This window comes from Anomaloglossus baeobatrachus, chromosome 1, assembly GCF_048569485.1.
Source record: "Anomaloglossus baeobatrachus isolate aAnoBae1 chromosome 1, aAnoBae1.hap1, whole genome shotgun sequence".
Taxonomy (NCBI): domain Eukaryota; kingdom Metazoa; phylum Chordata; class Amphibia; order Anura; family Aromobatidae; genus Anomaloglossus; species Anomaloglossus baeobatrachus.
Genome location: NC_134353.1, coordinates 142,044,885 through 142,059,553, shown reverse-complemented (window position 1 = coordinate 142,059,553; position 14,669 = coordinate 142,044,885). Strand labels below are relative to the sequence as shown.

Sequence of the window (14,669 nt, the reverse complement as noted above, 5' to 3'; positions counted from 1 at the left end):
AAGCCCACTGACCGTAATAGCTTGCTACACTACACTAGCTGCCATCCACGCCATACTAAACAGGGACTCCCTATCTCTCAGCACAAACGCGTCGAACGTATAGTGTCGGACCCTTTACAACGGGAGAGGCGGTCCCTAGAGATGAGTGATAAGTTCCTCCAGAGGGGATATCCAGCCAACATTGCAGATAGGAGGTCTTCCCAGAAAACCACGACTAATAAGATGGCCCCTCGGATCACGTGCGTTAGCACATATCATCCTTTTTCTCCTTTAATTAAGGGCATCATATGCAAACATTGGCCACTCCTGGGTAAAGCTTATCCTGAGATCAGTGAATTTGGTTCACCTCCTCTTTTCTGCAACAAGAGACCCCGCAATCTTCGTGACAACTTTGTTAGGGCTGATATTGGCTCCAATACGATCTCGCAGAGACAAACCTTCCTTGGCACTCCTAGAAAAGGAAATTTCCCCTGCCTACACTGTGTGCAGTGCAATAATATCACTAAGGGGAGCACTTTCACCCATCCTCTGTCTGGTCGCATCTTTCCCGTGCGGGGCTTCTTCACCTGTGAATCCTGTTTTGTGGTCTATTTGATCAAATGCCCGTGCGGTCTCGGATATGTTGGGGAGACTACCCAACATATCCGAGACCGCATCAGCAAGCATAAATCTACTATACGGTGCAAACAAATTCTCTTACCGATTCCATATCACTTTATTACACATGGTCACACTATTGCCCAACTTAAGTACCAGGTATTAGAACATGTCCCACCCGCCAGAAGAGGCGGCAACCGCATACGGGTTCTTAAAGAGAGGGAATCCTATTGGATTTTCACCTTAAATACATTGGAACCCAAGGGTTTAAATAGAGAGCACGATATGTACATATAACTGTAATGCATCTAACCTCTGTTGTTTTTCCAATTATGCTGCTTTTTATGTATGTTTTGTGGGATTCAGTGATTCTGCTTTCCTCATTGGTTGTTTTGCTATGCAATTGTCCTGTTTATTTATCTCCTGTGTATCCTTCTTGTAAAACCTCAGTATAGGGACCAATATAAGGAGTGCTATTGATATAGATTTAGATAGTGATTATGGGTCTAACTTGTTTTTTTCATTTTCAGGCACCCACCACTTGATCCCTCACCTATTGGCACCAGCAACAGTCTACCTTCACCCGGTTTCATCGTCACCTGTCACTATGTAGGCAATATAAATGTTTATCTAACACTGTTATCAGCCATTCACTCTGGCCTGTGCTCTGTGTCCGGCTCGTGCGTTGCGCAAATAGCCAGGCGCAGCGCTCGTGCTGCATGCAATCCACAGGCCTGTTCACTGTCATTCTCCACTTGGCTTGTTTACATATACGCCCCTTCCAGCAATACGTCATGTCACCTCCTTCCTTGCTTGCTGCCCGGCGGTCCGCTCCCTGCGCATGCGCGATGCTGGTGACGGCATTGCGCATGCGCGGCGTGCGCTCCACGGTCAGCACACTGCGTTCCACAACCCGGAAGTGGGACGGTGAACGCCATCTCACCTACAATATATAAGACTATCACAAGCGTGGCACAGCGCACACTATCCAGGGACCTATATCCAACACCAGCATCATAAGGTATGCGTCATCTATCTACCCACGCTGTCCGGTTCTTGTTAGACTACCTCTGATCTCTATCTATATTTTCTCCCAGACTTGTTCCTCCACAAATCTACCTAGCAACTCTTTGCTTGTGAGTTCCCATTTACCTTTCCAGGTATGTGCTTCTATTGGTGCTTTTCTTCTTTAAACAACCTTTGACTCATTGCCTCTAACTCTTGCACTATGCATATGATCTTTTATAGAGTCTTAAAGGGACATGTATTCCCTGTTTCCCATGGTAGCAGTACCAGACAATCATTGTCCAGAAACACTGTAATAAGGTAGTATGGAGCATTTTTCCATCATATCCCCTGTTATATGTGTCTTATACTGAGGTTATACTCTTAGATATACTTTTAATTCGTATGTACCCTTCATTCTAGCATTTTCTCATTTGGAGGTAGCTAAGAAACATTCAGTGTGGGAATCACTCTACTCCCACTAGTGTCTTGTGTTATGGTTTCTGTCCAGTAAACCAGGTAGTGTCTCTTTCCTACATATGTTTCCATTAGGTATAACTTTGTTCAGTACGCTGAAATAATGATATATTTTGATCTACATTTAGAAAACAACAACATATACTTGCGTTTTCCCAGTCCTGCAATAAAGGTCTTGGCCATCTTCTTTATATCTAACTGATAGTATGTGAGGTATATATATATTCATTAATTTTCATTGGTAATATGCCATTTCTGAAATATGTTACTGTGTGCCATGTGACTTATTATATACCTCTCTTCATTTCACACGTAGGATCGATTTTTCTGATCCCATTATACCCAATGGTGATGTCCATTTAGCATTGAATGCATATCTTCACAGTGTTGCTATAGGTGGGTGTGCATGCTGCATATGTATTATTACCACTATACTTGTCTTCTGCTAGATAGGTATCTGTATAAATGCACAGATTTGCTCATTTTTGTCTCACGATTCTTATGTTTATTATGTGCTGTATATGATCAAAACCTATGATGCAGGCTTTTGAAAAAATTGGCTTGATGTTATGTTCTTGTACTAATTTCATTTTTTTCTTTTTTGTACATATTTTTTGTAATCCTAGATAATTTTGTCCTTGACAACGACCATAAGATACGGTCGAAACGTTGGATAAATTGGATAAATTATTGTCAACTTTTTGCACTATTAAATTATATTCAGCAATCTAAAGAAACGTTTCATGTGTCATAACTTCAGTGTGCCAGATTTATTACTATACTATTGACTACCATTTTTTCTGGGCACCTAAATTGCACAACTGTGAGCCAGACATATCCGCTTACTGATGATTCAGTAATGTGAGAATTTTCCTACCTGCAAATTGAGAATTTTGAGTGAATGATCAGTCCTGGCAGAGAAAGGAGCCGATCTCTCTGATTAAGATATATTAGAGTTGCTTATTTATTTGTGTACTGTTGATTAATGAAATAAACCTAGAATAAAGCAACTTCACATACTATCATAGGCGTGATTGGTCTCGCCCCCCCCCCCCCCCCCCCCAATACCCACTGGAATGGCATCTCTATGCTTTCCATTTTAAGGGATTTGGAGATGTGACGTCCCTGCCGCCACTCACCTCTTGAACTGGAAGTGAGCAATCCCGTCACCGGTGGATGTTTCGGAGGCTTCGTGAACCTGACAGGATCACTTTAAAAGTTTTTCCAGCCGATTAATTTAAAAAATTGTAACTAGTCCGGGCACTTTTCGGAATTAAAGACCTTCTACTCTCCTACACTGATCCCTGGCAATAATTTACCAGCACTTTGGTCAAATTCAGACATCTGTAAATCGTTGTCTTTGTAGAAACTGTGATGGTCAGATTGGCCGTGGGTCTCCAACCCAAATTCGAAAGCCTCATAGACGAATATGAGGGTGTTGAGTTCTGATCAGGAGACCAATCCATACATCGTGGTACATACTCTGCTTGTCATATATGGACCTATGTATGTGGCCTCTTGTCATCCACCTCTAGTCTTTGCTTCCTGGCCCTTCCACAACAAACCAGAAAGGACCAGTAGGTCACACATTCAAGATTGTAGGAACGTTGTAGATGGCCTATACAATTACAATAGACTACAGTGATGAGTGTGAGATGGACAGGATTAAGTACTGGATTATTGGATATTAGCTGGAAATATTATAAACATGTACCGTAATCATTAGAAGGAAGCTTTAAAACAACATCTAAAAGTTATCTCCTAATTCAGCCTGCTATTTCTCAGACAACGTTACCAGAGCTTTACCAGCATCATTCTGACTAGTAGACTGATTGATGCTGATGGCCTATCCACTAGAGACCAAGCCGTCATATCCCCACAGACTTAGATTGAGTGGACATCCTATTACGTGCTTTGTGCGTGTCTGACTATAGCGGAGTGCAGAGGTTAGGAGCCGGCATTAATATCTGGACACGTATGAATAAATAATGATATTCTAAGAATGTATATCACAGCTCAGTGTGTTCTAGAAAGCTAATGTATATAATGCAATAGAAGAAGGGGATATACGGATAAGGCTATGTGCTCACGTCTCTGCGTTCTATTCTGCAGCGTTTAAGTCACTGCGTTTTGAAAGCACTGTGCATGCGGAATTCATGCGTTCCGGATGCTTGCTGTGCCATAGGCCCTAGGTCCGTTCCCGCATGTACCGGAGACACGGGCACACGTAAACCCATTAAAAACAATGGGTTTATGTGCACGCACGTGTTTAGCCATTGGCCCGTGCCTCCGTGTGGAGCAGACGTGAGCCCGTGTGCTCCACACTGATGCATGTCCGTGTTTCTCCGGCAGCACGGGTGTCACGCGGCCCGCACACGGATGTAGTGTGTAGTGATGCGTCGGTCGCGAACGATCCAACACAAAGATCCGGCTCCCTGCAGTGACTGACAGGAGCTGGATCACCAAAGTGAGCCACTAAAATCGCTAAACTGCTCTTTTCACCGCTAAAACCCTGCCCACTCCGCGATCTAATTGGTCCCTTGTAAGTGGGCGGGGTTTAGCTGTGGGTGGGCGTGGTTTCAGCGGCGTCACTATAATCTTAAATATGTGTTCCCTTGGGGTGAACACATTTAATAAGGTGCCGAGAACGATCTGAAAGATCCGACTCTTTTTGGTGAGCGGAGCCATGGGAACCGGATCACCAAAAAGAGGCGGACTGCCCATCACTAGTAGTGTGGATGCGGGTCCACGTGACGCGCGCCGGAGAAACACACGTGTTGGAGAAACACACGTGTCATTTAAGAAATAAAAAAAAAACACATACCTCCACGAGCCCTGCAGTCTCTGCCACGGCTGTCACCTGCATCCATCCCCCAGTGAATTTGAACAACGCATCTTCTTCACTGGGGACCGGAAGCAGCGTCAGAGGGGCATGGCCTGTGCCGGAGCTGTCTGTGGTGCTGACTGACTGTGTCCGGAAGAAACAGGTAAGGCGGGGCTTTCCGTTCTCCGTGTGTTATTACGTATAACACACTGAGAACACACGTAGTGCCATAAAAACTGAGGGGAAAATGCACGTTTGACACGTCCATGAAAATCACGCACGTGTTTCACGGACGTGTGAAGGGGGTATAGACAGAGTGGAAAAAGCATCCGGAACGCACAAAAGTGACGTTTCTTTTTAGAACGCAGCGTTTTGGCAAAATATTTCAGCAGCCGAATCGCTGCGTTCTAAAAAGCAACGTGCTAATGAAATTTAAACAATCTTCATAGATTGTGCTGGGGACGCATGACGCATACTTTTTGCGGAGCAGAACACAGCGTAAAATCATGAATAAAGCACACGTGCGCACACAGCGTTAAACTGCTGCGCTGCTGGTCAAGAGGATATCCAGTGCGGATGATGATCAAAAAGAGCAGTTTTATTAAGGCTACGCGTTTCAGAGTTGAACAAAGTCCTTCAGCGAAAAAAACGGCAATCTTCATTAATAATTAAACCTTACTGAACTATACTTAAAGCAAATTTTATATATATATATATCTTATTAATTTACAGTGTAAGATGGATATATAAATGGATATAGATTAGTATTGTACTCCCTTTTGTTGCCAGCAGTTTTCACATTAATGGCTCTGAGGTATTTAGAGGACACCAAATTTACACTTATACAAGCTGTACACTATCGACGTGTTATAGCCTCAGTGGTTTCCCATGATAAGATATAACACAATATTTACAAAAATGAAAGGTGTACTCACATTTTTTTATATCGTGTGTTTGTGTATATACGAGACATTCGTACATGTGTGTAAGTAATACATGCGTGTTTTATATAGATTAGTGTGCATATACAGTATGAGACATGCAAACATACACATACATGAATGTATATAGGGGGGGTGTCTGTATATAAATGAGTACCGCCTCGTGCTCGGCCGCAGCCGAGCCGCTCTGATCCGGGCTCGTTCGGTGGGTGGCTCGAGCGCCTCCGGACCCGGGGGTCGCGTCGCTCTGAAAGGGGTTTGGCGCTACGTGTAGGGACTTCGGTGGGGAGGTTCACGGCTGGAGCCGTGGTGTTTTAAGGGATTAAAGTTCGTGACGCCACCCACGGGTTGTAGTGAATATAGATACCACCGCTGCCATTAACTAGGCTCCCAGGGACGGTGTTATGCAGCCTGGTGTAGACCCCTCCGTGGGCAGGGGGTTATGGTCCCGGGGCCCGATGGTTTGTGAGGTGCGGGCATGATGGTGTGGTGCGCGGCCGAGGGCACTGTTGTAATCACTAGGACAGATACACCGGAGTCTCTGGTAAACCAAAAAGGATGGTGGTCGGTGCCCCCAGCCGGCTGCGCTGTGCCCCTTTCTCAGGTTGGTGGTTCCCGCCTTTCTTCTGCACCTCTTTAGTAGACTGACTGCCTATGCTTTAGCAATGGTAGTCCACTCCGTAGCTTGATGTGTGTCGGGTAACTCGTTTGCCCGCAGGTGCTGGCCCATGGGATCTCTCTGCCTGTGCGGTGGCTTTCTATCCCCCTCGGTGGGCTGTTGCCGTCTTTCGGGTCTTGGGACGGTAAAGGACCTAAGGTCCAGACCTCAATCAGTGAATTCGACGTGGTCCAGTGGCTTTTGGACCTCATTCTGGGTCTGAGTACCCCTCCTGGTGCTCCGGTTTCCAGTTGGCTCCCTGGTTCGGTTCTGGCAGGCCCCTACCCTGTCCCGGTCCCTTACGGTTCCACCAGCAGTCTTCGTGGCAACCACCGTCTGCCTCCTTGCCAGAGGTGACTGGGCTCCAACCCAGACACCTGGTGTTAGACTGTGGCAGACCTGGACACAGGTCTGCACTTGAACTCCACTCCACGTCACTGTCAAAACTCATCTATCACTGTTTTTCCTGCCTCCGGGACTGTGTACTCCTCGGTGGGCGTGGCCAACCACCTGGCTCCGCCCCCTGGTGTGAACCTTAAACCCGGGGAGACACACACACACACACACACACACACACACACACACACACACACACACACACACACACACACCCACCCACCCACACCGGACCAAAAGTTTGGACACTCCTTCTCACTCATTCAAAGAGTTTTTATTCTTTATTTGCAGGACTCACATTGTAGATTCACATTGAAGGCATCAAAACTATAAATTCACACATGTGGAGTGAAATACTTCACAAAAAGTGTGACACAACTGAAAATGTCTTATATTCTAGGTTCTTCAAAGTAGCCACCTTTTGCTTTTACAGCTTTGCACACTCTTGGCATTCTCTTGATGAGCTTCAAGAGGTAGTCACCGGAAATGGTTTTCACTTCACAGGTGTGCCCTGTCAGGTTTAATAAGTGGGATTTCTTGCCTTATAAATGGGGTTGGGACCATCAGTTGTGTTGTGCAGAAGTCTGGTGGATAGCTGATAGTCCTACTGAATAAACGGTTAGCTGCTTTTTTCTTGCCATAATACAAATTCTAACTAAAGAAAAACGAATGGCCATCATTACTTTAAGAAATGGTCAGTCAGTCCGAAAAATTTGGAAAACTTTGAACGTGTCCCCAAGTGCAGTGGCAAAAACCATCAAATGCTACAAAGAAACTGGCTCACATGAGGACCGCCCCAGGAAAGGAAGACCAAGAGTAACCTCTGCTGCGGAGGATAAGTTTATCTGAGTCACCAGCCTCAGAAATCGCAGGTTAACAGCATCTCAGATTAGAGACCAGGTCAATGCCAAACAAGTTCTAGCAGCAGACACATCTCTAGAACTGTTAAGAGGAGACTATGTGCAGCAGGTCTTCATGGTATAATAGCTGTTAGGAAACCACTGCTAAGGACAGGCAACAAGCACAAGAGACTTGTTTGGGCTAAAGAACACAAGGAATGGACATTAGACCAGTGGAAATCTGTGCTTTGGTCTGATGAGTCCAAATTTGAGATCTTTGGATCCAACCACCGTGTCTTTGTAGAAAAGGTGAATGGATGGACTCTACATGCCAGTTTCCCACCGTGAAGCATGGAGGAAGGAGGTGTGACGGTGTGGGAGTGCTTTGCTGGTGACACTGTTGGGGATTTATTCAAAATTGAAGGCATACTGAACCAGCATGGCTACCACAGCATCTTGCAGCGGCGTGCTATTCCATCTGGTTTGTGTTTTTAGTTGGACCATCATTCATTTTTCAACAGGACAATTACCCCAAACACACCTCCAGGTTGTGTAAGGGCTATTTTGACTAAGGAGTGATGGGGTGCTACGCCAGATGACCTGGTCTCCACAGTCACCAGACCTGAACCCAATCGAGATGGTTGGTGCAAGCTTGACCGCAGAGTGAAGGCAAAAGGGCCAACAAGTCCTAAGCATCTCTGGGAACTCCTTCAAGACTGTAGGAAGACCATTTCCGGTAACTACCTCTTGAAGCTCATCAAGAGAATGCCAAGAGTGTGCAAAGCAGAAATCAAAGCAAAAGGTGGCTACTTTGAAGAACCTAGAATAGAACACACATTTTTAGTTGTTTCACACTTTTTTAAGTATTTCATTCCACATGTGTTAATTCATAGTTTTAATGCCTTCAATTTGAATCTACAATTTTCAGAGTCATTAAAATAAAGAAAACTCTTTGAATGAGGTGTGTCCAAACTTTTGGTCTGTAGTGTGTGTGTGTGTGTGTGTGTGTTGCATTTATTTTATTTTAAACCAGAATTGTGAGAATGAATGTGCCACAATGCCCTTACATACGTTGGTTATTGGGTACCCTATCTGTACCTTTTCCCAGCACGTGCAGTACCAGTGGTAGGTGCAATTGGGGTATTACAGTACAGTAAAAATGAAACTATCCATGTGATTATGCTTTCAGCAGCTTTTAAGGCTTGCGAGAGGCTATTGTGCCTTTCGGAGCCCCATATTTACTAGATAGTCCCAGATACTGTATGCTATATTTAAGCCCGGCTTGGCTGTGAGGTCAGCCCTCCTTCACAGTCCAGGCTGATATTTGAGTAAGTGCAATCGATCAGGCTAATGTCTGCCTCTCGTTTTTCATATTGGAAAGGGGTTGTGGCTAGAAGTAATGAGTGTCTGCTGGTGCCAGGAGAAGGGACTGCAGTATGTGCTGGAGCTGGGAGGGATCAGTACAAGGAGCAGGGAACCTGCAGAGCATGAGTGTCAGCCCGGCCGAGTCCTATGGAACTTCTATCAGCTGCTGTATAAATGTGGCCGGACCAGTTTTGGCTGCAGTGTGTCCTCCAGGAGAGAACACCTTGGGAATACAGAAGCTGTAATATGGGCTGCTCAAGCAGCAAACTGTGCGTCTACGCCCCATGTACTGCACCCCGGGTAACTAACGCATTTTTTTCTTTTTCTATACATTATATGTATATACGTTTTTGCTTTTTCTCATGGAGGTCTTCCAGCTGCTGCAGCAGAGGGAGCAGTGCCAGCATAGGACCTATAGCACCAGAAGACGCAGTTACTTGATCTGCTTTTTCAGTACTGTTTACATCTAGGAGCGTCTCCGTCCGGATATTAAATCTAAGCGGTGAGGCTGCTCATACTCCTCCGTCATCCTGGGATTGCTTTGTTCTTCATAATAGATGGTTTCCACTTTTTCGCTTGTTTTCATGCATGCAGTAGTTCTTTATTCCTGTATCCTTTTATGCTTGACTGTAAATACATTTTACGCCTTATATTATGCAGTGTCCATATCTGTGCACACTTAATGGAATTATTCTCTCCGGGGATTGGATTGTGTCCATTCAATTATACTAATACAGATTCCTCCTCACTAGGAGACGGAGCCCTGAGCAGGGGGAGCAGGCAAAGGACACTGTTTTCATTAAGAAAGGCAGATAAATCTTGCAGATGGCTGTGTTTTAGTGCAGAGACGCTCGCCAATTGTCATGAGGAGTGTGCCGGCGTCCTTGGCATGAAGTCACCGGCTGTAGTTTAACATATGTTCATTTTTACAGGTGAAATCAAAGCGGTTAGGGCAGTCGAGAAGTAAAATCAAACTAACAAAGTCGTCCGGTTTGGTTCCGGCATCTCTAGGTGTTGATGCCATGTCGAGTGGCATTCTTTTGGCCTCAACGTCTATAAATGTTGGTGACCTCCATTCTGCAGGTGCATCGCCTCATTTTTTTTTTGACCCACCACTCTGCTGATATCATTTATGGGGGGTTTCTGAAACCCAGAAACATGCGTGTGTTCTGAAACTTTGCTTGTCTTTGCAGCGAGAAGAGACTCTGAAGAAACGTAAAGAGCTTTCTCAGGAGCTTCAGAACTTGCGGGGAGACTTGGGTAAGTTCCTCAACTCTCAGCAGTACATGATCAATGGATCTTGGTGTCTTCTGTAGATTGTCATGCACTTCATTAATTTGTCCTTGGTGTTTTTTTGAGTTGCAAAGAGTTAAGTGTTAAAGTTGTGTAAAATGTCTTTTCCCCTAAGGCAGATTCCCATGGAAACTCTGGAGGTCTACATTTCTCTAGAGCCTGTTAGTTGACCCCGGGTTCATCGGATTCCTGGCAGTTATCTCGCTGAGGCACACAGGCTGCTTTCTGCTACCTCTTACACGGCAAAACCAGTTTTGTAACTGTCAAAGCCTCTTCACTATGTGTAATGCTCCTCATACATCTAAAATGATCATATTGGGGAGGTCTCCTCAGACCACCGCAGGTTTCCACACCACCTAGACTGCCCGGCCATTACTGCTGCGTATTGTCACAAAGTCTGAATGAAATTGATATCCGACTGGATCAAATTGATTTAATTGCAAATGTTTTTTAAAAATATATATTAGTTTTTCTAATAGGTTTTTCTTGTCTGACATCTTCTGGTTGGAGATGTGGTTGTTGCTGTCAGGGAAAGCCTGCATGACAATGACCTTGGGCTCTTATTCCCAATTGATCAGTCGTTTTGTTTTATTTTCTAAATCTGAATCCTCAGTGAACAAATCCCACACACTCTGATGTGATTGATTGCTTAAAATGTTACCAAAACCCTGTAAAATGCTGTGATGAGCTCTGTATTCTGGAGTCGGACTGCACCGATCAGATTTGCAACATATAAATAAGTACATATGAACCGTACACATGAAAATAAAAACCTGTGTAATATAGATTTATTTCATTCACTTATGTAGCACAATAAATTCCATAGCTGTTTACAGACGTGATCATCACTGTCCCCATTGGGGCTCACAATCTAAAAATTCCCTCTCAGTCTGTCTTTGCAGTGTAGGAAGAAACCGGAGTACCCGGAGGAAACCCACTCAAACTCAAAGAGAACATACAAACTCCTTTCAGATTGTGTCCTTTGTGGGATTTGAACCCAGGGCCCCAGTGCTGCAAGACTGCTGTGCTAACCACTGAGCCACCGTACAGTGCTAACCAATGAGACTCCGTGCTATCCACTTTGCTCCTTTCTCCTCCTGGACTGTTCAATCATTCTCAGAAATTTTTATGAATGTACGCTTTCCCATTACTGAGATAGGAGATGACTGTGCTGATCACATTCTATGGAGAACTGTCACTTGTTTTACTAGATCTTGCAGCAGAATCCAGCTCTTCCCTTGTACATAGAATTTCACAAGCACCAACTGTCATCTGGTTTCTCCATAATGGAGAAATGTGTCTCCACTGAATACAGATTGTACCGTGAATTCAGAATGATCAGTCCAGGAGGCGGAATAATCTGATAAAATGGAATAGAAAGATGCTCATTTTTATGCTCACTATTGATTTATGAAAGAAATGTTGGTTACTCTGTGTAGAATTTTTTTTTTAAGATCATGCCAGGAGCTGTAATTGTCAACCTGACCCATTTGATTACATTTATTTATTCACTTTCAAGACCTTTTATTTTTTTTATCCCATGGCTCACATAGAGTTTGACCTTGTTACACCGGTTCAGTCCACTCTGCTGGCCTCAGGTTTTCCTACCCTGAGGTGGTTTTAACCCCTGCTGTCTTGCCTTGTTCAGAGTGTGGTATGCAGCTCCATACACCCAGCACTGGAAGTTCAATGCCTGCGGTTTGTTGTCCCTCAATAGGCGTTAGTCTTACATAAGTTGTTAAAGGCTTGGTGTCAACACGAGTAAGAAAAGTGAGCAATTATTGCTGTGTAACTTTGAGTGATGGAATGAAAAGATACCAAACAGTCTCTAGACCAGGGGACCCCAACCTATGAATCTGCAGACAAGTGCGGCCCTCTTCGGTCTTCCAGCTTGGTGCATAGGCACAAGGTCTGGCAAACCACTATGAAGAGCAGGTCTCCAGATAGTGACTTTTGTGAGTAGCCATACATAGAAGAGCAGATCTGAATGGGGGTCCGGTAGGAACCCCTGGATCTTGGTAAGCTTCCTCGTTGTGATATCTGGGGACAAGCTTTCTGTTATACTGGTAAATGGTGGCTCTGAGTATCACAATGGTGAGGGGTGGAAGCTGGATGTGGCTCTTGACCATCCATAGGTGCCAATTCAGATGATGTAGGAACACACAGAATGTGGCAAACCTTCCTAATAAAGATGGCCGCAGCCCAGGTGCACGATGCTGATGATACATCTACTTAAACCTCCATACTAAGGGGGAGGGGAGGCGGCTTAGCATAGGACATGCACACTAATGAGGCTTGCATTGGGAGCCCATCATATAGATGAGTGAGATGCAGTGTCTGAACTGCAACCTATAAATGACTCCAGAAACCTTGGTCAGTTGGGCTAAAGAGCACTATAAGTGCATCTCACACGGATACACGAGATGCAGTGTCTGAATTGTGGCCTATAAATGACACAACACTAGGTCAGGCGGGTTAGTTAGCACTATGAAAGTGCATATCACATGACGGACTCACCATTTAACCACCTGAATTCTCCCAAGTGTGAGAATCTGTGACGTGGATTGCGAGGTTACATATTTTGGGCCAAAATATCAACTAATATCTCACTGTTTGAGGTATGGCACGTTTTTTCTTTTATCTTTTTTTTGCAGGATGTGTGTTCTGAATTCAGGTGGTTAAATGGTGAGTCCGTCACGTGATATGCACTCATATAGTGCTAACTAACCCGCCTGACCTAGTGTTGTGCGTCAGTTATAGGCCACAATTCAGACACTGTAGAGGGTTTGCCACATTCTGTGTGTGCCTAAATCATCTGAATTGGCTCCTATGGTCTGATTTTTTTTTTTTTTTTTTTATATATATTTCTGTGGGGTTTTTTTTCAGCTCTTGACCATCCCTTAGACCTGGATGTGAGTCTTGACCCTCTTTCACAGCTGAATGTGGCTCTCTAAAGCAGAGGTCCCCAGATGTTGGTGCCTTTTTGTGAGTGACCCCACAATGAAGAGCAGATTTGAATGTGGGTAAGATAGGAACCCTTGGATCTTGGTACACTGCCTCGGAGTGATTTCTGTGGGCAAGCTTTGTCTGTCATTATACCGGTAATGAAGGCTTTGGGTGTCACTACTGTGAGGGGTCAAGAGCTGCATGGGGATCGCGACCCTCCCTCGGAGCTGCATGGGGATCGCGACCCTCCCTCGGAGCTGCATGGGGATCGCGACCCTCCCTCGGAGCTGCATGGGGATCGCGACCCTCCCTCGGAGCTGCATGGGGATCGCGACCCTCCCTCGGAGCTGCATGGGGCTCGCGACCCTCCCTCGGAGCTGCATGGGGCTCGCGACCCTCCCTCGGAGCTGCATGGGGCTCGCGACCCTCCCTCGGAGCTGCATGGGGCTCGCGACCCTCCCTCGGAGCTGCATGGGGCTCGCGACCCTCCCTCGGAGCTGCATGGGGCTCGCGACCCTCCCTCGGAGCTGCATGGGGCTCGCGACCCTCCCTCGGAGCTGCATGGGGCTCGCGACCCTCCCTCGGAGCTGCATGGGGCTCGCGACCCTCCCTCGGAGCTGCATGGGGCTCGCGACCCTCCCTCGGAGCTGCATGGGGCTCGCGACCCTCCCTCGGAGCTGCATGGGGCTCGCGACCCTCCCTCGGAGCTGCATGGGGCTCGCGACCCTCCCTCGGAGCTGCATGGGGCTCGCGACCCTCCCTCGGAGCTGCATGGGGCTCGCGACCCTCCCTCGGAGCTGCATGGGGCTCGCGACCCTCCCTCGGAGCTGCATGGGGCTCGCGACCCTCCCTCGGAGCTGCATGGGGCTCGCGACCCTCCCTCGGAGCTGCATGGGGCTCGCGACCCTCCCTCGGAGCTGCATGGGGCTCGCGACCCTCCCTCGGAGCTGCATGGGGCTCGCGACCCTCCCTCGGAGCTGCATGGGGCTCGCGACCCTCCCTCGGAGCTGCATGGGGCTCGCGACCCTCCCTCGGAGCTGCATGGGGCTCGCGACCCTCCCTCGGAGCTGCATGGGGCTCGCGACCCTCCCTCGGAGCTGCATGGGGCTCGCGACCCTCCCTCGGAGCTGCATGGGGCTCGCGACCCTCCCTCGGAGCTGCATGGGGCTCGCGACCCTCCCTCGGAGCTGCATGGGGCTCGCGACCCTCCCTCGGAGCTGCATGGGGCTCGCGACCCTCCCTCGGAGCTGCATGGGGCTCGCGACCCTCCCTCGGAGCTGCATGGGGCTCGCGACCCTCCCTCGGAGCTGCATGGGGCTCGCGACCCT

General features: G+C 46.8%; 1 protein-coding gene across 7 annotated transcripts in view; it reads left to right on the top strand.

Annotated features, from left to right (window-relative positions):
• Positions 1-14,669, top strand: part of MTUS1 (microtubule associated scaffold protein 1) — a 282,742-nt gene that overhangs the window by 225,259 nt on the left and 42,814 nt on the right. For all 7 annotated transcript variants that reach the window (XM_075347095.1, XM_075347097.1, XM_075347096.1 and 4 more), the window contains one exon: positions 10,296-10,362. In XM_075347095.1, the coding sequence (XP_075203210.1) occupies positions 10,296-10,362 (67 nt within the window). The remainder of the gene's footprint in view (positions 1-10,295; positions 10,363-14,669) is intronic.